This window comes from Coturnix japonica, chromosome Z (genome assembly GCF_001577835.2).
Source record: "Coturnix japonica isolate 7356 chromosome Z, Coturnix japonica 2.1, whole genome shotgun sequence".
NCBI classification, from domain to species: Eukaryota; Metazoa; Chordata; class Aves; order Galliformes; family Phasianidae; genus Coturnix; species Coturnix japonica.
The window spans coordinates 48,565,502-48,588,819 of NC_029547.1; the positions used below are offsets into that span (position 1 = coordinate 48,565,502).

The following is a 23,318-nucleotide window of genomic DNA, read 5'->3' on the forward strand; positions in this document are numbered from 1 at the left end:
CTTGTTTCAAAACCAGAACATCTAGCAGGGTGTATGTGGGCAGACCTTTGCAATGCCTAAATTTTGTTATATACCAAGCCTGGATGCTACTTATGCATGCCATAGTTTCTTCGTCACACAACCATTACCAGGCAGAATGCAAGAGACACTTCCAAATAAATCTGAGCTTCATTTCCAGATGGTGTGGACTGGCCTCAGCTCAACTTCTGGCACTGCCCATCACTGTACACTAAACATTACTGTTTCCACCACACTGCAGGCAGAAGACAACAGTGCTGCTGATGACAAACCAGAATCTCCCAAATAGGCAGACAGAAGTTCCATGCTTGCAAGGAGAGATGCTCATCCTTCCCCCCATGCACCACTCAGTCACCATCTCACCTGCCATGGCCTCTCGCTAGCACAGTAGTCTCCTCCTTGCTGTGGTTCTTCTTGTCCTTCACAAAAACTTCATCCTCCCCACTTTCATCAAGCAGTGCCAGAGGAGCAGCTCCATGGGCAGTTCCCACTCTGGGCTCTTCCCAGACCTCACTCTTAGCACTGTCTGGCAAGGTGACCAAGCTGGGGCCAACCATCAGTGGCACAGAGTGACTAGATGTTTTGGGGAATGCTTTCCTGTCCACAGATGTGGTCTCCAGCAGCGAATGCTTCTTTCTGTTCTGGTCCTCTGCTTTTTGCAGCCATAAAATTTCCACCCCTTGAAATTCTACATGTTTGCTCACAGCTGCCTCTTTAGAGAACCTCCTCTCAGGACCCATTTGCGTTTTGCCTTGACTGTAAGCTGAAAACTCCTCAGAGTGCTCCCACCCCTCCACTCTGCTGGCTGCTTCCAAGTTTGTCACAGATGGTCTACAACAGCTCATCTCCTCTGCTGTGCGGACCTCCTCAGCATTATTACTGGTGGCTTGCAAGGACTCGGACTGCTTTTCACCGGTCCATGTTGCAGCCAGATCTTTCTCTATGATCAAATGCATTTTTTCCTCAGCTGTTCGTTCAGATGGAAGAGGCATGTCTGAGGGTTTTTCTTGGCCTGTTGCAACTGGTTCTCTGGCTGTCTGCACATTTTGGCGGCCAGGAACACTCTTTTTTTCCATGTGCATCTCTGAATCAAGAGAAGTATTTGCTCTCTCTTGTACCTTTGTTGCTTCTAGCTGTCGAGAAATCTTCATTTTCTCTGGCAAGTTACCCACAGGTTGCAAGCCTTCTTCTGCAGTGTGCAGGTGCGTTGCCTTAACCTGAGCTCTCGGCTCATCTGCAGAAGCCACAGACTGGGGAGGCCTGTCAGATATGTGGTGATGGTCCCGTCCTTCTGGACTGCATGTCACAGGCTCTGCCTGGCTCTTTGATGGAGTCCTTAGTGCATCTCTACTTGCTTCCATAGTGCCGTACTCTGGAAATTCATTGATGATGGTGTGGGGCAGCAAAGTATTACTTCCATGGCCGCTACCTGCAAAAAAAGAAAATAGCACATGGATTTACCTACTATATGCATAAGTAAAAAGCCTAATCTCCCCTCCCAGCCTTTTCATAACAGAGCAACTGCATTCACTCCAGCAGGGAAAATACCATTCTGTTTAACTCACTTCTGCGTGCTCACACTGCTGTTATCCACAACTGGTCCCTCTTACATAGAAGCTTTTGGGCAGCCCTACTTTGGAAGTGTGTACTGCTGAGGAAGGAATGCCAAAAATGTCTGCTACACTTCAGAAAGGGTCCCAGTGGCCTATGAATATCTAAGGCCATGTGCCAAATGCAAAAGCTGAAGAAAGCAAATATTCAGAGGTTCAGCATCCATCCACAGCTTGTGTCAATCACATCGGTTTTACTTAAAAAATACTTCTAGGTAATTTTCACTTATTGTGGCGAAACACAAGGAAGGTAATCAGCCACACCCCATAATAAATACTACAAAACCAATTATGTAAATTACATGGTAGTTCAACTTTCTGCCAGTTCTAACCCCCTCCTTTAACAACTCAGGTAACTTAATTTCGTGTTGCAGACAAGCATGCATACCAAGTAGCTCCCATTTTCTCTTTGAAAAAGTAAATTCACTGCTTCAGAAAAAGCCTGCTAGCACTCCCTCCTCGTGCTGTTTCTCAAACCAATATAGTAAACAAAGAGGGAGAGAAAACTAATAGTGACATTTTCAAAGGAGCCGAGCACCCAGTGGCCCCTATTGTTCTCGGGTAACACAGAACCAGCTGTTCTCAGAGCATGGATGAATCAGCATGCATGGCACACTGACGCCTATCTGGCCACCTGATATCACTGTCCAAGGAGGAGATGAGCTTTCAGAAAAAGCCATTGCAGCTGTGTTCATTGTAAACTTACAGAAAGGCCTGTCCCGAAGTTGAAATTGATTTAAAGCAAACAACAAGGAGGCTAGATCCAAACACTACGCTGAAAAACCTTACGAGGGACAGATCTGAAACCAGATATCAGTTTGCATTTGGATGCTTTGCCCTGCTTGAGGTGTATCTCTGGGAGCTGTTCTACAAACACATGGCTGCTGCCACTCCAACCTGGCCACAAGCCACTGCTGAGTAGAAACTCGTGTATCTGTTTAATGACAGGCTGAGTTCAAGGTAAAAGGGAGAATAATTTAATGCGAGTTCAGCATCACACAAGTGTGGCTATTTATCTGCCAGTGGTTTGTAAAGACAAGAAGCAGCAGCCCATACCTGTCAGCTAAGACAGTAGCTCTAACCACAGGATTACTACTGCACATGAGGTGAGTGTGCACTGGATCAAACTGACAGACTCAGACAGTGCCAAGACACAGTCTCTACCCCTGTAGGTTCTCTAGTATTTCTGAACCCTTGATTTATTCGCTCCAGAATAAGCCTTCAGTGGGTCAGATTTCATCGAGATGGCTTGGCTGCCACTGAGGACAGTGTCTGGGCCAAGTAAGGACCTCCTCTGCTGCAAGATTCATGCAGCCTCAGACCAAACAGTAAGATCTCACACAGCTGTGAAGCTCTGTCCACACCACATGGCTAGCCTGGCTCCATCACAAGGTTTCCAGCTCACAGGTGGGCATGCGCTGGAGGAGTGGCAAGACAGTGATGTCTCCTGCCCTAAGTTGAGCACTTCCAGGGGTAGTCCCTTTTCTAAGTGCCTGGGAGATCCAGATAAACAGCACCCACTGCACACAATTTCAGCTGCACAGCCACACAGGGGATGTTTTATGTATGTTTTATGGCACCGGCACCAGGTCACCATTCGGACATGTTTCTGCCAGGACAAGACTCATGAACAAGAACAATGCTGTGTTGCTGCGGTGCTTCCATACTTGCACCAGCACTAGCTCAGCTTCATGGTGGCAAAAGGCTCCCCACACTTGAAATGAGCCTGGAGTGTCATCCCCCCCAGGCCTCCATGGAGCTGAGAGGCAGCCAATGCTTGTTGAAGGCCAGTCTCCAACAAGGCACCGCATACAGCTCATGCCAAACAGCCAGACTCATCTCTGCTAATTGTTATCTTAGCTTCTGAACCAAGATGAGGGAAACAGAAGTGGCCTTATTTCTAGCAGTGAATGCTGAACACATTGCTGAATGCCTCTTCTATCACTGGTAGCTGCACACAGCAGTAAACAGTCCCAAGAAAGTTTCTGATTTGCTTCTCCGAAGTGTTTTCCATAACCTACTCCCAAACAAACTTCCAGCAAGCCCAGTACAGTCAGGAAATCGAGGTATGTAGAACAGGCACACAGAGACACACAGGGAGAGAGCACAGTACACCCCTCTGATGAACACAGAAGCTGCAAGTGTTTCACATGGGCAAGAGGGAAGCACTTCTACAGCATAAAATTAAGGCATTTTCTATAGTGATGTCTACAGTAGCAAAGCTCTGGCAGGACTTCTGCAGCTGCAGTGTGACTACAAACAAATGGGATTCTTGCTTTCACAGCATCCTGGAGAAATATTTTCTCATTCAGGGATGAATGGAATAAATTCATATGTGGCACCAAAGCAACAACCCATTCCCACTGCATCAGGAAGAGCCACACACAACACTGCTGCAGACTGCTCCATGCAGACACCAGCACCACCTGCTCCTGCAAGAGGCAAAGCCTTTCCCACTGCTCAGCACATCGCTTCAGGTGTCAGTGTCTGCAGCAGCCTGAGCTCTTTAAGGGAAACTCCTCCCTTATTCCCATCCACCACTACAGCATCATGTCTTGCCGCAGCTACTGGCATATCCCATCTAACCCCATCCCCCAATATGACTGCATTACAAACAAGGCTAGAAAAGCAACAACATAATTTAAGGACCGCACTGAAGATGAGCAGAGAAAAAAACCACCCACCACCTAACAAACAATGAAGGGACACACATTCTCAGGTAACACCGATTTCTACTTTGCATTGAAAGCAGATTCTTTCAACAAAGCAAAATTACAAGGACAGAGAAAAGGCTAAAATAGCACGGGGGTGAGTGGCTAGAAAACGGAGACCGGGCAAATATAATCTAACAGCAACTGGCAGCCTTTCTGGTGACTAGAGAGGCTGAAAGAATTCATGACTTAAATCAGGCATAGATATGATATTCCATAGATAAATAATCACTCCAATTCAATCAAGCTTGTCTACAGCATAATAAAAGGAAATTCTAGGAAGAAAAACACAAGTTACAAGCATAGACAGACATACTGTTCACAGGTACATTTTACAAAAGAATGGTGTGAGTGTCTCTCTCTAAACAGAATTTATATATATATATATAAGCTAGGAAGAGAAATCAGATATATTTGCTTGAACAGTCTCCTTACTCACAGAGGTTACTGTAGCTCCAGCAGTTACCCATTGGTCAAAGAAATAAAATGCAAAGATCATCAGTTTATCTATAGCGATACCAGCTAATTCAATTGCTGCTGTTCTAGTCAACTGGAATCAAAATAGTTTCAAATTTCCTGGCAGCTGCTGCCCTGCACTGCACACAATGATGTAAATGGAAGCTTTCTGAGTATTATGAAACTGATGGGGGAACTGCAGTCTCATTCAGTCTATCGCCGGAGCTAAGGAGTCCACCTTGGCAGCGTGCAGGGGGAAAAAAATCTCCTCCAGCAAAGGCTGCCTGACGATCTGCCAGGGAGATATTTGTGCTTAACTGCTGCTTGCTCTAGCAGTGCTCATGGAGGAATGGTGATCCTGACAATGCTGTGTTGGTTTTACAGCAGAAGGTGCCCGACAGCATTTCAGCATTACTGAGCTGAAGATTTCACACAACAGCATGGTCATCTTGCATCCTATTTCTCTGAAGCCCTCTGCACTGACCACTAGCAACGTGTGGATGAAGCTGCACGCAGAATCGCAGCAGTGACCTTTTTCTGCTGCAGGCATTTGTCGCCTTTCTTTGTAAAAGCCAAATTAGGGCAGTATAAACAATATGTACGTTACAAGGAAATGATCTCTGAGTAACAAAGTTTAACGAATAAATCACAGCAGTTGGAGCACTATCATTATTTGCACCCATACAGAGCAGGCGGGGGGTGGGTGGGTGGGTCACACAGATTGCACGCTGCCTCCAGCACTTCATCAGTACCTAGAACTATCTGGATCTACAAGGCAGCACCTGCACAGCCTGAGCTGGAGCGGCCCCTGCCTGTGGGAGAGCAGGGATGCTTCTCCATCACCGTCAGCAGCTTTTTCGAAATGATGTCACACTCCATGCCCCGATAGTCCTCTGCTAGCCAAAGCCAAGGGATTTACATGATGTGAGCACCAAGCTTTTCTAATCAGACTGCAGGCATCCACAAACCAGGCAGGCTGTAGCCACTCTGGGCATTTAGACATCATGCTCACCCAGGGAAACTGAAGCCAGGTCTCTACCTACCCTGCAGCACAGTGCAAAACACAGCATAGCGGAAATACGGGAGCTGACTTAAGCAGAGAGAGGAGTGGGGCCTATAAAATAGGTGCAGGTTAAATGCCACTGCGTTCTCCACTCTCACCTTGGCAAACACCCAGGAAAGTGGAGGGAAACCAGAAGTACCTAAGTAAAAGAAGCAATCATGCTGCCTGGAATCCCTCACCCCAAATAAAAGAGGATCAGAGAGGGTTACTGACAAGCCTCAGGAGCACAGACCCAGCGGTGGTCAACAGCCCAAACTAATCCCACAGTTGAACTGACCAGCACAGGGCAGGACTCCATCCACCTCATTACTCCATGCTGCTCAGGAAGCCCCTGGCCCACAAGACTTTAGAAGAATTTTCCAGAGAAGTATTGCTCTGTGTAGTTCTCTGTTACCTAGATTCTAGTTTTGACCACAAGAGGCTGCAGGAGGTGAACATTCAGTCATGGGACAGCTGCTCTCACATCAGATTCATATACCAAGAGCCTCTCTAGCTGCAAGCAGTGCCACAGCTCTTGCAGCTTGTGATGTGGCACAAGTCATCACCACTTGTGAAAAGGAGATCAAGAAGGGCACCCAGGCTGCATACTGAAATACTGTCCATTAAGACAGCAACGACCAGAACAGCATGTTATTTATTTCTTTCACAGATTTTATTTTTTTTTCCCAGTGGTAAATGGGGTTCAAAAGTTTCTGGTGTAACTCAAACTGCACTGAACTACAAGTTCTCCACTGGGCACCTCGTTGTTCCCCAGGCTGCGGGAAGAATGGCACCTTGCCACAGCAGATTGCAGGCCCACACTGAGCTCAGAACAGGACCCAGTCCAAAACTAACACACAGCACGTGCTGGGAGAGCTTAGTGGGAGGGATTACATGCTACAAATTGCTGCATGGGCCGCAGATGGTCAGTGAGATAGCTCAGTCCCCAGAGTCATTACCCTGGAAAGCAAAAGTGTAGAGCTAAACAGCTGCTAGCATGAGGGTGAATGGGAAGGAACACAAAGGGAAAAACTGGGCTTCCATTGTGATGCAGGCAAGTCTTGCTAAATGTCCCCACAGTGACTGTAAGAACATCAAGTGTGGAGTTTAAAAAAACTGGAAAACATAAACATTAACCCCCAAATTCAAACATCAAATCCAGAAACAGTCCAAACTTTACAATTTGTTCACTGCAGAAAGGAAGCTCCTAAGGAACGATTTTCTAAGTTCAGACAGATGTAGTGACATCAAGAATTATTTTAAAAACTCCCTAAGAACCTCCAGCTGACAGAGCAAACTTCTGGAGCAATGACAACCCACAGCTGCTCTGACACACAGAGAGAAACCAAATGAGGACGCCCTGTATGCACTTGTATTTAACTATTTAAAATACTGCGTTTTTAGCTAATCTTTTTAAAAGCAGAAAAAAAAATCCTTTAAACAAAAATACAGAAAAGCCTCTCTAGATCTCAAGGTAGCAACGATGTCTTAAAGAAAATCAACAACTCATACAGTTGTAAACAAATCTGAGGAACTCCTGGTCCTTGCAGCACCCACTGAGGAAACCAGACACACCCACAGGAAAGGATGTCCTTTGTTGCATTTTAAGATTCAGGATCAATAAATCAGGATAAAAGAGGGCATCCTACACGGTCATCGAGGCATCCCAGGAGCTGGATATCAAGTTACACAGTTAAAATAAAAATAGGGCATGGAGCGATATGTGTATCTCCCAGCGTTTTCTGCTAAAGGTGTAGCTGGACACTGCATGGGAACTCTTCAGGAACTGGCATGGTGAACAAGATTCCCTTCCTCAGGAAGCTGAGCAGTGTTAAATAAACAACACAGGGTTCCAGTGCAGAAGCTGCTCTCTGTCAGATGGTGAGCAGGAAAAATATTTGTTGTACCATGTACAACTCAGTACAATACCACACCAGAACTCCACCTACCCGTGTAATTATGATCTTCTACATGTTCATAATCAAGACTCCCTGAGGAGCAAGACAACATGCTGTTATTTCTCCAGAAGCCTTTAGAGATGAACCAGGGCAACAACCTGTCAGAGGGCTAGCATCTGTGTGCTAGCGTCTCCCTCATCTGCCTCAAAAAGTGATGGGGCTGAGGCAAAGAAGCTGAGAGGTGCCCACGGCAGCCGTGCCACACTGTGCCCATGTATGGCTGGCCAGTGGTGACCCTCCTTTTGTGCTTGTGAGCAGGGCTCCATCGTGCCAGGAAAACATTTCTATTCAGCTGCTTCTGTGCTCTGCCTGCACCACATACAATCAGGGTGCCTGAAGGAGACCAGCCAGCACCAAGGGCTACTGGCAACACTGGTCCCCAACCATCATGCACAGCCAGCAAAAGGGGAGGTCATTACTACCTCCATCTGGCATTTCCTAGCCACTGAGTGTTTAATTCTGTGACTTAAAATCAATAAACAAACAGCCCATGTTTTAACTATAATTCCTACTAAACCCCTGCCCTTCAAACACTTTGTTGTTTACTGAGTCAAGGATGTGGCAATCTCCTCCCTGCAGCTGTAGGTTATGATAACTTGAACTACCCAGCTTTAAAGTGCAGGTCAAGAGACGTGCAATTTCCTCCTGCAGAGCAATGTGCCTCACATAATGTCTAACTGCCCAACAGAGACAGCAAACACCAGGGACAGCCATGAGAAAAAGTAGTAATGCACACTACTACATAAAAACTTTTGCCTGTCTTCAGCACATCACAAACAATGGCAGGACCCTAGAAACTACAATAACTTATAGATTCAACTGCATATAACAGAATGATGGAATTTCCACTCAGTGTGTGAGCACCACGTTTTAGCTTTCCAGATTTCAGTCTTAACATGCGTCCCTACTAAATGTTGAGGGATAGATCTCAAATGCACATTTGCCACATTTGTCTTCAGCGGCTCTGTCACTGCAAAATGGACTTGGAAATCTGGTTACAGGTGTAACCTTCTTAAGGCTGCTTAAATCAGCAATATAGGACCACAAAAAAGGGTGTGCAAAGAAACAACACCATGCTCTTCCTTAGAGCTTGAAACAAGTCAAAGAAACCCACAGCAAATGCCCTCATCTCCATGATTCACATTCAAGAATAAATATTGTTGCATGGGTTAAGGTATGTATTTCATTCTCTTCTGCATGCCAGCTCTGGCACTGTTTGACCACTTGCAGAGGTGATTCAGCACACATTGTCAGGAGAAACTATGTCTTTTGTTAGATCTTTTCTTACAAAGTTTTTGCTGGATTAAGCTTGCTAAGAAATGAGAAGAGCAGAACAGTTAGTATGAGGCAATGTGCAGCAGTGTGTGGCTGGAACCATCTCTTTTGGCAAAAGCAAGCTGTTACAATGAGCTCAGTTGCCTCACAACACCTCACTGTACACAAATCAGTGAGTGACGGGCTTTCCAAAAAGCTATTTGTTTCACCAGGAATTCAAAAACAAGCTTTTCTCAGCAGCTGTTGGGAAAGACCAGATTTGCACAGCAACCCCAGGACTACTTGTACAGGGTATTTTTTTGTGGAAAAGAAGATTAAACTCTGTTACAGAGGAGGAGTGACAGCTTACCCTCCTAAAAGTATCAGAGAGAGACTTCATGAATTTTAAGAAGGTATTTTCTTGGATTTCTCTCCTCATACGATAGGCGCTAGGAACGTCTTTGATTACATGTTTCTTTAAGCAGTCATTTTGTAGGGCTCCCTACATAACAAGGGACACGTTTTTTAGGACTGCCATTTTGCCAAGACTCTTTTTTTGCCATTTAGATGTATGAAGTGCTAAGTCAGAAAAATCAGTACTCTGCAGACTACCAAGGCCTAACAGACAGGGCTGTTCAATAGAGACCACTGTTTGCGTGGCCAGATCCAGAGAAGGATATGCTTCCAGACCTAAACAACAAGCAGCCTTTATGCTAGCAAAGCTGAGAGGATATCTTGTGCGCTCCTGCCAAGTTCAGATTTTAGAAAATATTTTCTTTTGCTGGAGGCAGAAGGCTGACGCTGCTGAGGAGTATGGTGAGGCAGTGCTGGGGCACGCGGCCACAGAGACCATGAGCAGGGCTCTGTGGGAAAACACACATACCCTCATCCTGACTGGATGAGGAAAGGATGCTGAGGATGCTGGGAGCCTGAACCTGCTTCTGTGTGGATACATCTACCCAGTTACCACAGAGAGGAGGACCAGCAACAGAGGAGAAAGAGAAAAAGCCAGACAGAAGTCACAAAGTGAAGACAGAGAGCGTGAGTACAGATCATCAGAGATTACAAAACTCCCAGATAAAAGCAGACTAAGGGTACCAAAGAGAGAAATGAGGAACTGTTTGTAATATGGCAGCTTTATTAGCATGCACAATTGAATACAGCAATTAAGCACCTCTTCTATATGCATCTAACTGGATTCTTTTCTCCTCTCCTCTGTGAAAATCACCACAAGCTTAGAATTGGAATGTAAAAGTCAGCACAAAAGCTTGTTAACCATGCCTGCTGTCTCCAGAGTGAGACCTATGCAAACAGAAGCGTTCTATGCCTTTCCCCAGTCATTCTTCCCTCTTTGTTAAGCGTCTTATTCAATACAAGTATTTCACTACCCAATTAAAAAAAAATAGAGTCTCAACAGCATCCAGCAGGGTCTCAGAAATGAGGCTGTTTTTGAGAGAAAGGATAAATTGGGAGGCATAACTAATTAAGCTGTTCAGCAGCTTACGTATTGTGTTCTCATTTTCTGAAGCCAGCCAAGACTTGGGTGAAATCTTTTTGGGTTAGATGAAAGGAAGTTCAGCTTTTCTGCCCACAGTGACAAGCTGTTGTCCTGATTAAGTTTAAACAGGAGTGCTGCTCCTGGACACTATGCCTATCACTTACTCACTTGAAATCTTACATACACTGACACATGAAAAGCATGATGTTTTTCCTTTTAAAAGCAACTACAGAAAGTAGTAAGTTGTTTTGGACATTCAGTGGTGTTTCTCCCACCCCACAGAGAGACTTCCACACATAGCTGCTTCCACTGAAACAGTTTCCATCCCTTGAAGTTCTATCATGACATATTTACTACATATTGAATCAAGGGAAGGTGAATTTTGGTGCACAGGGCCCTGTGTTTGTACTACGGCACTCAGTCAGATCTACAATAATTCATCTACAATGAAGAACAAACTAAAGTTCACTGTTTTAAAGAAAACAAGTAGAGGGGGTAGCGCCACCCTTGTGTATCCATTTTGGTCAAGCATCTTCCAGGAGGAAGAGGAGGCTGCATTTGCCTGTGACAGCAAGAAATGGGTCTGAGTAGGCATAATGCCACATACTAGGGAACCTGAGTTTTGGGCAGGAGCAATGGCAGCCTCAAAGAGAGCACATACTCTCATCCCAGATGGGGAAAACACACAACAGAAGCAGTATGTATTAGTAAACTTTTATCACTACCCACGAAGATCACAGATCCCTGCCTGGACAATCACCAAGACTAACTGGCTGGAACATGGGGCAAGGAGACTCCTTGAAGTCCCATATGGGGTTCAATTTCTGCCTTTCTGGCAGAAGAAGCCACCTATTGCAAGGTAAGGGACCGTTTCTGAGACTCTACATGGTATTCATCATAGTCATTCATCCTCTAGGCATAATAGTATAGAAAATGCACTCGTATAGCAGTTTTTTGGTACGATTCACAAATGTTAGATGTTAACTACTGTTAAATTATTTGCAAATTCTCTATTGCAGCCATTCCCTTTTCATTAATCGTTAGTCCCTGATAACAGTTTCTAATTAATAAAGGTACAGAAGGCAATTCAGATATACAAGACAAGAAGCAACACAGGAAAATTATGGTTCAAGAAGTATGGATTCAAGCCCATACTTCTGGCTGATACCTTTCTTTTATCGCTAAGTACTCAAATGACTCTGAATGCCCATCACATTTGCTAATTGTTTTGGCTAGTAACAATAATAGATTCACTTGGATTTGCTAGACACAGCATATTTCATTTAATACCAATCTCCAGAATTGCAGTAATGTCTGCTGACAGTACTCTCACATTGTCTATTAGCAAACAAGAAATGAGGTCACTATGATTCATGTAGCAACATGATATACATTTTTGTAGCAATTTGTAAAAGTTTTTAACATTCCTAAATGAAGACATCTGCTTGTTTTTGTGTTTCCAGCTATTCTGCAATTAGGATTTCCCATGTGGAAAACCCATCTTTAGAAAATCCAGGAGAAAAATACTGCTCGCTTTCCAAACTTCACTGATGCTTCTTTTTTTTTTTTTTTTTTTTCCCCTGTCTGAAGTGTAAGGGCGTACACAGCTTGTTTCTGTGCTGCCCTTCTCTGTTAGGAAGAGAATCATCATCTCTAATTAAAAGTGACATTCCAGAAAGTTTGCAATTAGAAGGGATCAGGGTGTAAAGAGAACAGCCTAAGGAAATACTTTTGCAAAGAGGGCAGGGATTGGTGGTAATTAAAAAAAAAAAAAACCAAAAACTAGATACAGTAACAACTTTGTTGTTTTTGTTTTTTTTTTTTTAATCTATGCTTTGGTTTGAAAGAACCCCTCTGTTTGAAAGAACAGAGCAGAAACAAGAGTGATCCTTAGGCGTAACAGTAGATATTGCATCTGGAGTACATGAATTACTGAACACAGTGGAGGGAGCAGTTCAGTTTTACCTGGAGTATCTAAATTAAAATCTTATCTACTTCTAGCTGTCAGAACAGCAGCGTGGAGCTCACGCATTCCTGGAAGGATTGCCAGGCAGAGCTGTGTTTCGCCATGTGGAGCGCAGAAGTGTGGCCGAGACAATTCTACTGCATAGAAGTGTCAGGCTCCGTCGCCACCCCATCACTTGTGTGTGACTGGCACATGAGCCCCCACCATCATGCCAAGGTTGCTCAGATAAGCCAGACAGAAAGGTAAGGACATAAGACAGATACCTGCTGTAATCTGCTTTGGCCAAAACATTGGGATCTTTTGATCTGGCACTGCACTACTTTCTGCCGAAGGGCACCATGGCACAGCAAGTGAGCCCTTGTGCAGCTATCAGGAGCAGCTTCTGTAATTCCTTCCCAAGGGGCTTCAGGCTGCTTTTGCGCATGCTAGGGATAAATAGAACTTACCCACTTCTGAAGGCTTCTCTTCTTCCAAGCCAAACAAAAATTCATATTTGGCCTTGGCAACAGACTGGGCATGAGCTGATATATCATTATCCCACACAAGTGCTTCTGCCTGCAGAGTTAAAATAAACAAAGCTTATTTATCTTCCAGTGGGGGGGGAAAAAAAAATGTCAGCAGGAACATGAGATCCATTCAGGTGGGCTGTAAGGTAAGGTTTAAATTGCATGGGCGATAGTATCAGAAACTGTAAATTCAACTAAGAATATTACAAATCTAGAGCCCCTATGAAAATCCATGGACAGGACAAGCTTTTTGGGAGGTATAATAGCAGAGCAGTGAAAGGGAGAAACAAGAGCAACAACGGGGAGTCAGAAATGGGAAAAAGAGTAGTGAGGCATGTAAAAAGGTGCTTAGTGATGTCTTAGGGTCCCTGTCAGACAGCCCATGCCTGACCTCCACTGTTTACATCAGGACTACAACCCAACCTGTTTTTATGATCACACCACACAAGTTAGACCTGCTTCTTTAGCCAGGAGGAGGCTCAGGGTGGTCCTCCTGACTAACAGGGTGGCATCTGAAGGGTTGGATGAATGGACAGAACAAGCATCCAGGTGTCACGCAGGCTTGCTTCCACCCACCACATCCTACTCAGAAGAAGCGATTTGACACAGTAAAGTCCAGTTTCTCAGAGAAAAGAAAGGCTACATGACGAACATTAAAATTAGTTTTCTGAACAGGTGAGGACAAATCAAATCTCCAAGACACACTCCAGCAATAAACTGTAGTGCAAATACTGTTTTCAATCAGCACTAAGTTTCTATCTATCTGGGCAAGACAGAGCCTGTAATTCTTGTTTCTGAGTTGACAGATGAAATAAATCATTAACTCTATAAATCCTTCATCAATCTTTGTATTCATATCCCATGTCTGAAGCTGACAGCTCTTACAGTGTATCAAGTTATTTCATGGTTCATACTGGCAAAGAACTTTGCTTACAAAAATACTCTTAAAAAACAACAAACAAACAAACAAACAAAAAAGGTAGATGGGACATCCTGTCCCATAGGACGTCAGTAACTTCTATGCACTTACATCAGATACCTTAGGGTAAGCATCAGCTATATCAGCTATGAACAGAAATTCAAAATACAGGAGACACATAGTTCACAAGAACACACAACCTTTGAAAGATGAAATAGATTAAATCACAAATCTATACTATTCCTCAAGGCCAGCTCTCCAACAGTTGCATTTTCTTCAAAAGACCACACTGGCAAATGACCATCTTGCCCCATGTGCTAGAACAGTGCCTGGCTTTCCTCTTTCTTTGTTTTTTTCCAATTACCTCTCCCACCTCTCTGCCTTGAGCCAGCGCTGAAGAATTCAGTCCAGCACACAGCCATAATAACTGAGCAGTAGATCATCTGTGACGTTCCTGGAAGTATTCATCACTCATTCACTGGCCTATTTACCACTATGACTCTTATAGCTACTTTGATGGACCTGCTAACACTAACCTGTCAAATAATTTGAGAAAAACACATAAAAAACAAACAAACAAGAAAAATCAGAACAAGGACTTTTGAGCATAAAACATGCTATCATGAGTGTAATAATGGCAATACAAGCATGGAAGAAGTTTCCACGTTCCTCCTCCTTTTTCAGGCCTGCATTTGCTTGCAGGATTTGTGGCAGGAAGGACTGGAAAAGGCACAGCTGAGAGCAGGAAAAAAAATCTCTTTGTAGGAGATATCTTGGTCAGGAGCAGCTTATGGAACCAGACAAAGACCTACTCTACCCAGATGGATGGTAAGGGATGCTGTGTTTAGGCTTCTAGCTGATGCCACATCCCACTCACAGATGAATGAGATGGTAAAACAAAATGGGGAGAATGGTCCATTTCTTGGGTAGTCAGGAATTTCTGATCTACACACCTATGCAACACAGCACCTCCATCTCTCAGCGCTGCTCTTCTGAACTTCACAGACATATTCTGCACTGAGCTTCCCTGCCTGCAAACACATTTTTCAAGGGCCTGTATTTGCCTATAGCCTATTGTAAAGAGCACTATGAACAGTTTGGTTCACAATGCTCTCTTCACTACCCAATAACTAGTAGAAATGAATGATTTTTCAGTGTCCAGGGCAACATTTCACAGTTAGGTGCCCAAGCAGGGTCTGCAAGACCTTCATCTTGGCACCTGAAAGTGATAACCTAATTTACAGAAGCACTCAGAAGCTTATGAGAATTCCATACAAGTGGTTTGTGCACAGAAACAGCTGAGGCTGTTTTTATTTTTATTATTATTTATTTATTTATTTAGGCTCTTATAGCAGTATAAAGTTGTGTAAAGGTAAAGCAATTCACAGCCTCTGGACCCAGGCTTAACAACAAGGTTATGTTATTTCATCTAAACAAAAGATATTAGAGAGAGAGAGAGAGGGAAAGAATGAGAATGGTATGACGTATGAGCTGGTTTTAAGACTATTGCTTTACTGTACTCCTTCCCTAGAGACAACAGAATGAAGAGTTGAGTTCAAACAGAAAATCAAGAAAAAAAAATTAGCTCTTCTTTCCTTCCTTCACTCTGTCACTCACCTAAATCTTGCTGAAATCATAATGCCCCTGAAACCAGGAGCTCAGGGAAGGGCTGGGCAAACGTTCATGGAGCTTTCCAGGCAGCATTAGCAAGGATTAAAAGCAAGCAAAATTGAAGGGATATAAAACTCCTGCTTAAGCCTTCTCCTTTAGCTCAAGAGGAAAGAAATCTGCATCCAGGTCAGCCCATTTCTTAATTGCTTCCCTCAGAGGGCTTTAACCACCACCTTTGATGCATTTGGTGATTGTCACTGCCACAGAAGTTGACATTCACTCAGAGCATCAATCCCCTTGAATCAGCCAAGCTGAACATACACTTCTCATAACCTTCAAACACACTGTTTTTCAGTCCAGACTGAGCTCTGGACAGAAGAGCAGCAAGTCCCTGCCCATTCACCCACCTCTCTAGCAGCCTCTTTTGCATATTTGATGATGTTTGATCAAGCCTAATCCTTTAGGTCATGGTTCTTAGTTGGGAGCTGAAGAGGCTGCGTCCATCTCTTGGATGAATCTTATTTAACATATTTCAGTCTGCATTTGCTTGCTTATGCTAGCCCTCACCCTTCAGAGCTCCTAGCAACACACTGAACCTTTCCATTGATCTTGCATTGGCATGGGTCAGCAGAGGTCCCAGCTTGCTGGTGCTTCATCCCTTCTCTGAGGGTGAAGAGATTGCTTAGAAAATGCTGGCAACACTTTCAGTGTTTCACGGCTGCCACAGGAAGCAGAGCATTCATGTTTCAGCACCAAAGAGAACAGCAGTAGTATGTTAAGACCTCAGGGGTCCTGCTCCTCTGGTGTTACCTGCCAAGTATAGATAAATCAGCCACCTGAGAAGTACTTATAATACCTCTGCCCAGTTCTGCTGCCTGAATGCTAATCAGAGCAGCGAGTCAGTGGCTGCAAATAGAAACCACTATCACAATTTGCATTTTCACAGTTTGCCCCAAAAGGTGGCTTTATCCAGACCCCAAACAAAAGCTCACTGCCAGCTTTCAAAAAGGAACACTGGTGCCTTGCTTGGTTAATCTGTCAGTATCAGTTGTAGGCTCCCCTCAAAACACCCCGAGAAAATCCAAATGGTTTCAAGTCACCCAAACCTGAAGGAAATACTTCTCCTTTCTCCCTGGAAGGGAAACACCAAAACACCTTCTGAATTTAACTGAGGTTCTGACCAGGACCTTTTGGGGGAAAACTGTTTAGATCTTGGAGAAATTTTATTTATTTATTTATTCTTTTATTTAATACTGAATAGATGCTTGGATTTTCTTCAAAAGACTGTATTGGCAAATGACCATCTTGCCCCATGTGCTAGAACAGTGCCTGGCTTTCCTCTTTGTTTGTTTTTTTCCAATTACCTCTCCCACCTCTCTGCCTTGAGCCAGCGCTGAAGAATTCAGTCCAGCACACAGCCATAATAACTGAGCAGTAGATCATCTGTGACGTTCCTGGAAGTATTCATCACTCATTCACTGGCCTATTTACCACTATGACTCTTACAGCTACCTTGATGGACCTGCTAACACTAACCTGTCACATAATTTGAGAAAAACACATAAAAAACAAAAAACAAACAAACAAGAAAAATCAGAACAAGGACTTTTGAGCATAAAACATGCTATCATGAGTGTAATAATGGTAATACAAGCATGGAAGAAGTTTCCACGTTCCTCCTCCTTTTTCAGGCCTGCATTTGCTTGCAGGATTTGTGGACTGGAATAGGTACAGCTGAGTGCAGGAAAAAAAGCTCTTTGTTGGAGATATCTTGGTCAGGAGCAGCTTATGGAACCAGACAAAGACCTACTCTACCCAGCTGGATGGTAAGGGATGCTGTGTTTAGGCTTCTAGCTGATGCCACATCCCACTCACAGATGAATGAGATGGTAAAACAAAATGGGGAGAATGGTCCATTTCTTGGGTAGTCAGGAATTTCTGATCTACACACTAACATTAGGGGAGGAATACCAAAGTCTACTATTCTCTCTGCTTTCTGGAGCTGAACCAACTGGAGAGCTGGGCTCCATCTCTCTGGATCCCAGCAGCAGGAAACTACATTCCCTGCTCACAGCAGGGGGTTTGGAAATAGATGATCTTCAAGGTTTCTCCCAACTATAGCCATTCTACAGTTCTATGATTCTATGACATCACCCACAGCTGCTGTTACAAGAAACTGGCCAGTCTGAAGCATTCACAAAATCACGTTTTCTCTGAAAATACCTAGTGATGATGAAGTGTTCAAAGGAGCATGCAACTAACCAGACACCTCTACAGGCCAGATGCTGTGAGACAGACCACAGTGACCTCACACAAGAGACTTGACAAGATGATGCTCAGGAAGAATTAGAATGGGAGAAGTACACGAGCTTGATCCTTCAGGGAGCATGAGTAAGACAGGCAGCAGGAGACTAGTCATGTTAAAAATACCTCAGGAGGAAGTGCACCTCTCACTAAGAACTTTGCTAGGATACAGAAGTGAAAGCTCCCTCAGAGGGTTCCCTGCAAGGTTTGTTAATAAAACACACTGCCACCCAACTCAAAGAAAGAAAGAGGATTCCAGTTCTTGGCTTACTTGACTCCAGTTCTTCTGGAGGTCCAAGAGGAGACAGTTAAAGTGAAGGGTTTACAGCTACAGTGTGCCATGGGAGTGTAGCCCCAGTTCAGCACTTTCTTATGTGCAGAGCTCCACCTGCCAAAGATTACCACCTTCCTCTTTGTTGTGAGGCTGAAGGGAATTAAGTACATCCAGCATCAGCCGTGGACGACTTCACAGCCACACACACAGACCACTTCCCATCCCAGGATCCTCACTTCTTCACCAGCATCCCTAGCAGGATACAATATGCCTCTCAGCAGCCTATCACATACCCTGATCTGGTGAGCTCATGCTTGCAGGAACAGTTCAAATATCTGTGTTGATGTTCTCTTCCACAGCCCAGAATCTGCCTCAGAGATTCACTGAAACACAGTAACTTGAAAAGAAACTAGATTTAAAAAATAAAAATGCAAATAAAAAGAAATACATAAGAGAGAGGCAAAAATGATGGACAGGTTTTGAGAGATGTGCTGCCTTCTTCAGCAAGTTCCCAACAGTATCCACATCAAGCTGCCATTCCATGGTCAAGTCTCCACAGTCAAGCATCGAGAGCGCTGCCTCTGCTGTCATGGTTGGACAAACCATCCAACCACCTGGCACAACTAATGGTCAGCCTTTGGTTTTTAAGCACATTTAAAATTCCTGCGTGGGCGTGAACTCAGCAAGCCTTAGTGCTTCTGACAGGTTGTGTTAATTGCTCTGAAAAGACTATTTCTGTTGAGCTTAAGTCTTTCCAAAGCAACAAGATGAAATGGGGAAAACTGGAGCTAAAATAAACATGCTAGCTTCTGAAAGCCAATGCACTGACAGCAGCGAGGGAACTGAGAGAACACTGGTGCTCATAAAAAGACTACGGAGATGGTTTGTAGTTTTTATTTTTGTATGACCTCGTACACCATATTCTTGTTTTCCTCACACACACTCCCACATGCTAATATGTGTGTTCACAGTTTTTAAATTAAAGCATTAGTAAATAGATTAAGACTCAAAAGAGCAGAAGAGCTCTGCAAGGCTTAATCTCACCTGAAGCAGCCAGTATCAGTGTTAGCAAAGACTCAGGGGAGTTACAGGGAGATTTGTGAAGAGCCAGGAGGCCTGGGAGAAAGAACAGGACTAACGAAAAGGTACTCCATATAGTCATTCTCCAAAAGAAAACTCTGGATTATACAAAGGGATGAGTAAGTCAGGTACAGCTTTTCAACTCAAGGAAAGAGCTAGCTGAGAAATGTGCAGTAGACATGCATGCACTCACAAGGGGTCTGGAAAAGCCTATGAAAAGTGATTCACCACCTCTTTTAATACATTAGTCAGAGGACATCAAAAGAAGGCATCAGGAGTCAGCATTGAACCAAGCAGAAGGAGACAGTTCCTCACACAGTTTGTAGTCAAACCACAGTGCTCCCTTCAAAGCAGTGTCATGGAAACCAGAAGCCCACAGAATAAGTGGGCAAACTTAAGGGATACACATTGTCCATAAGGGTAGAGGCCGCCACATTCTCATGAAACTCCAAGACAAACCTTTTCTAGGCACCTGCAGAACCACCTAAAGGCTCCTGGTCTAACTGTGGGCCCAGTCATCATCAACCAGAGCTCTTACCTGCTTACCAGGCTCCATCATGTCCCGGTACAAGGCAGGCCTTAGGCTCAGCACTGGGGCAGGTGGCTCTGCTCCTTCATCCCCATTGCAAGGCTCACCCCAGCACACACCCTGTGCCCTCACCCCAGGAATGTGCCGAAAGGAACTGGGGCTCTGCAGGCTTCTCATTATGCTTGGGACACAGCAGAATTTGTTTACCAGGAACCACCTCCTGGGAAGTGTTCAGGTTGAAGAGAGCAGAGCTAGGAGAGGGCAGATACTATCGAGGCTGTTCTCCCTCCTCAAAGGCAGACTTCACAAAAGTTCAGTGTCTGATGAGAGGCTCAATTCAGAAACTAGGCACAAGAGCCTCCTCTTGGAAAATCTGTGTAAACAGTAACTCAAAATGCATTCCGTACCAGCAAAATCAAACAGCTGCAGGTAGATTTTGTTTCCAGTCTGTTAATCTTGTTCTACACCTGTACATCATTCTTTTCTCCCCTTAAAGAAATGCTTGCTTTGTTGTTTGGTTGAAGCTGTAAGGAAGCAGTCAGCTGCTATTCTGAATTAAATGCTTTTTAATATGCAAAGGCTGACACTGTCTGAGCTGTAACAGTGTGAATGTGTACAGCATTTTAATTTAAAGTCTTTATGATTACACTTTACCTTTAAAGGTCACTCAGCATTTTCTATTTGCCGAGTCAGTGATTTTTGATGTGTGCTGTAAGGACATCTGTGCATTATTTCTATGGTATGCACGCAGCTCAAGTCAAAGCAAGCTGACTGAGAGCTATGCTGCTGGTCACTGCAAGAAGAACCATCTTCTTAGAGCAAAAATATCTAAATCATCAGAAGTCACAAGTACACAAGAAGTATTTCTCCTTCATTATATCAAACAGCATTAGGACAGAGGCCTGATTTAAGGAAAACTGCACAAAGCCAGCATTTTTATTCAGACAACTCATCAGTGAACATACTAGACATCTTGCATTCACTTTTTTTTCTTCAATCTGTTCAGAGTATATTTAGCAAACTGACAGACTGCTTCTGTTCAGCAGGTATTGCACTTCCACGATATTTAGGTATCTCAGGAGGCAGAAAAATGTTTAGATAGACTACAGGTCTGCCCCACACAGATTTCAGCCCTACAGAAGCTAAAATATGGCTCCTCATGAGGCTACGAGAAGTTACATCTGTATCTTTAAGCACCCAATTTTTTTCCAAAACCCAGGCCAACATCTGCTGAGACCTGAGAACAGCTCAAGTGCTGCACCTACATTTCCCTTACACTGAACTCAGAAATTCTGGGTTTACTGATGGAAGTAAAGAGAGAGGGTTTATCAAGAGAGATCATCTTCCTTTCTCAAATCAGTGTTACAAGCATGGTTGGTCTAAGACAGCCCAGAGTGACTAAAATATTCTTTGCACCTCAAGCTCAGGAAACTCAACGGGGGGGGGGGGGGGGAGAGGAATAACAACAACAAAACCCAACCTTTCTTCAGAAGAGCTGCTGGAAAATTTTACATTCGCAAAGGTGTAAAAACCTGCACTTCCTCTGCAGCAAAGACAAGCTGTAGAGCTAGAATGTGGCATCAGAGCATGCAAAAAATTTGTATCTGCCTCTAACAAAGCCAAAGCTCATTGACCCTGCATGATTATTTCATATCACATATTTAGATTTATTTTACAGCATTCACCTCCACTGTTCCTTCTGAGTCTTAATTAGATGTAACAGAAGATATTCAGATCAGAAATCTGTCTAAAGTTAGAGCTGATCCATCTTCCCCTTGCAGAACTAAGGCAGAAGCTGGAGGTCACACCAATGAAATTTATGTGGCCCTCCTGCTGTGAGTCTGAAACGATATTTTTGCAAGAACAGAGTGATTGCTAAGAAAATATGAGTCAGGGAGTGCCAGCATGGGCACCCTCGGGTAGTTGTGACCCCACAGATCGCCAGAAGCCACCAGGCCATTCCAGCCATTGCAGAAAGATATAAGACACCAAAGGTTATACATTCCCTGCAAGCAGCACAAAGTGGGCCAGCTGGCACAACTGTCCCACTGGTGGAGAAGCTGATACACGTCTCATCTTCCTTTTTCATTAGGCCACAGACATTTCACACAAAAGAAAGCTGATGAAAATCAGAACTCATTGATAATAGAATTTGTCGTCTTCTGACAGAAGCTCCTTCCTGGTTAAGGGTTCTTCTGCTAGGGCTGAAACACAGTCATATTCCAGGCTTAAGTGCATCTTGCCATTGCATTTGGCCTTTGCCCAGCCTGGAAGATGCAGTTATTAGTGACACTTCCTGTTTGAAAACTGTTGTAAAAAAATAATGAGTACCATTTGGAGATGAGCCGCTTCTTCCACAATGCCACTTCATGCTAAAAAGGGAGAGTCATGCCACATTCACTGCTCCTCCAAAAAAAGGAGGTTTTCATTGTTTAGCCTCTGTCATTTGAGTTGTTTTCTTAGTGCTCCAAACTACTGCATTGCTCACTCAAGACAGCACCTTCCTGTTCAGTTCTTTTACCACGTGTCAAAAAAATTGCTGTGGCTTTAATGTGAAGTCCTCAAGTAAGTGTGACTGCTACCAGTGTGCTTCTGCTTTGACAGCCCAGCCTCAAGAGCTTGCTCCAGGCTGGTCTACTTAGGCTAATCCCACCTGTCATGGCACTGAAAACTTTTCTACAGTGCAGTTTAGCAAAACAAGCCATGGCAAGCACTGTGCACTTCCAGCAGATGCAGCTGGTGTCCAAGGTGCTTCGTGGAGATGGTAACATGGAGCTCTGATAGACAGCTTGATTCTGTGCCCCAGCAGGTTTGTTTGCTTACAGCACCCAGGAAGTACAGTCAATTCAGGAATAATTCAAGCTGCGAGGGCTAGACAGTTCCTCTGATACAAGCCCATAGCAATCCACCCACACCTGGAATAAACTCCACTGCACCCTGCACTTAAGCCCATCCATGACCCATCTCTCCTGTCACTGTGACACAGAGCACAGAGACCCAGATGCAAAGGCATCCCAGGAACATGTGGTCTCTGGCAGGAGCTGGTGTCACAGCAAGAGGAGCCTCTGACCTCGGAGGGGACGTAGTCACAAAAAGTATCTGGAAACACACTGCAAGAGCATACTTCAAACAGTGTCATTCCTGAGGGGAATGTGACATGTATGGCCAGGCTAAAAGCATCAGACAGGCGCTTACCATTGCTTTGAAACAGCTTTTTCCATCCCACAGAAACATGCTGTATCTACCCCCACCACTCAGCCTCATCTCAGTGCAAAAAGCAGAAAAGGACTGAAAATAATCTCTGCTACCATGGGTCCAGAGCACAGAAATTCCCTCAGAAGGAGATTTAGGTACTTAAGATCCAAATTGCTCAAGAACTACCTTGGTCTGGCTGCATCCTTGATGCTCCACACAGCAATGGTTTGGAGGAGCTGTCTGATCACAGATATCCCTAAGCAGAACCTCCAGAGGGAATGAAATCTGGCTGGATATCCTTGGAACATGCCCCTCTCATCTGTTCCGGTACAGTCTGCAAGCTACAGTGAGGAGGTTCCACTAGCCACACTGTGGCTCTCACTGCCG

At 44.3% G+C, this 23,318-nt stretch overlaps 1 protein-coding gene and 1 long non-coding RNA gene across 9 annotated transcripts in view; one reads left to right on the forward strand and one right to left on the reverse strand.

Moving 5' to 3' along the window:
• The window catches only part of PSD3 (pleckstrin and Sec7 domain containing 3), a 138,773-nt gene that overhangs the window by 112,797 nt on the left and 2,658 nt on the right, over window positions 1–23,318 (reverse strand). For 6 of the 8 annotated variants that reach the window (XR_004305693.1, XR_004305692.1, XM_032441494.1 and 3 more), the window contains exons 1-3: window positions 19,746–19,781; window positions 12,960–13,068; window positions 382–1,447 (exon numbers count right to left, since the gene is read on the reverse strand). Coding sequence is in view for 6 of the 8 variants with exons in the window: in XM_032441494.1 (XP_032297385.1) it covers window positions 382–1,447; window positions 12,960–13,068; window positions 19,746–19,766 (1,196 nt within the window). In the remaining 2 variants the exon portion in view is untranslated. Of the gene's footprint in view, window positions 1–381; window positions 1,448–4,778; window positions 4,905–12,959; window positions 13,069–19,745; window positions 19,782–23,318 lie in introns of those variants that run through there. The other 2 variants (XM_015849599.2, XM_015849600.2) reach the window with 2 other exon arrangements.
• LOC107306434 lies at window positions 4,162–5,464 on the forward strand. Its single transcript, XR_001552117.2, has 2 exons — window positions 4,162–4,347; window positions 5,180–5,464. It is a non-coding gene; the product is annotated as an uncharacterized LOC107306434 (long non-coding RNA).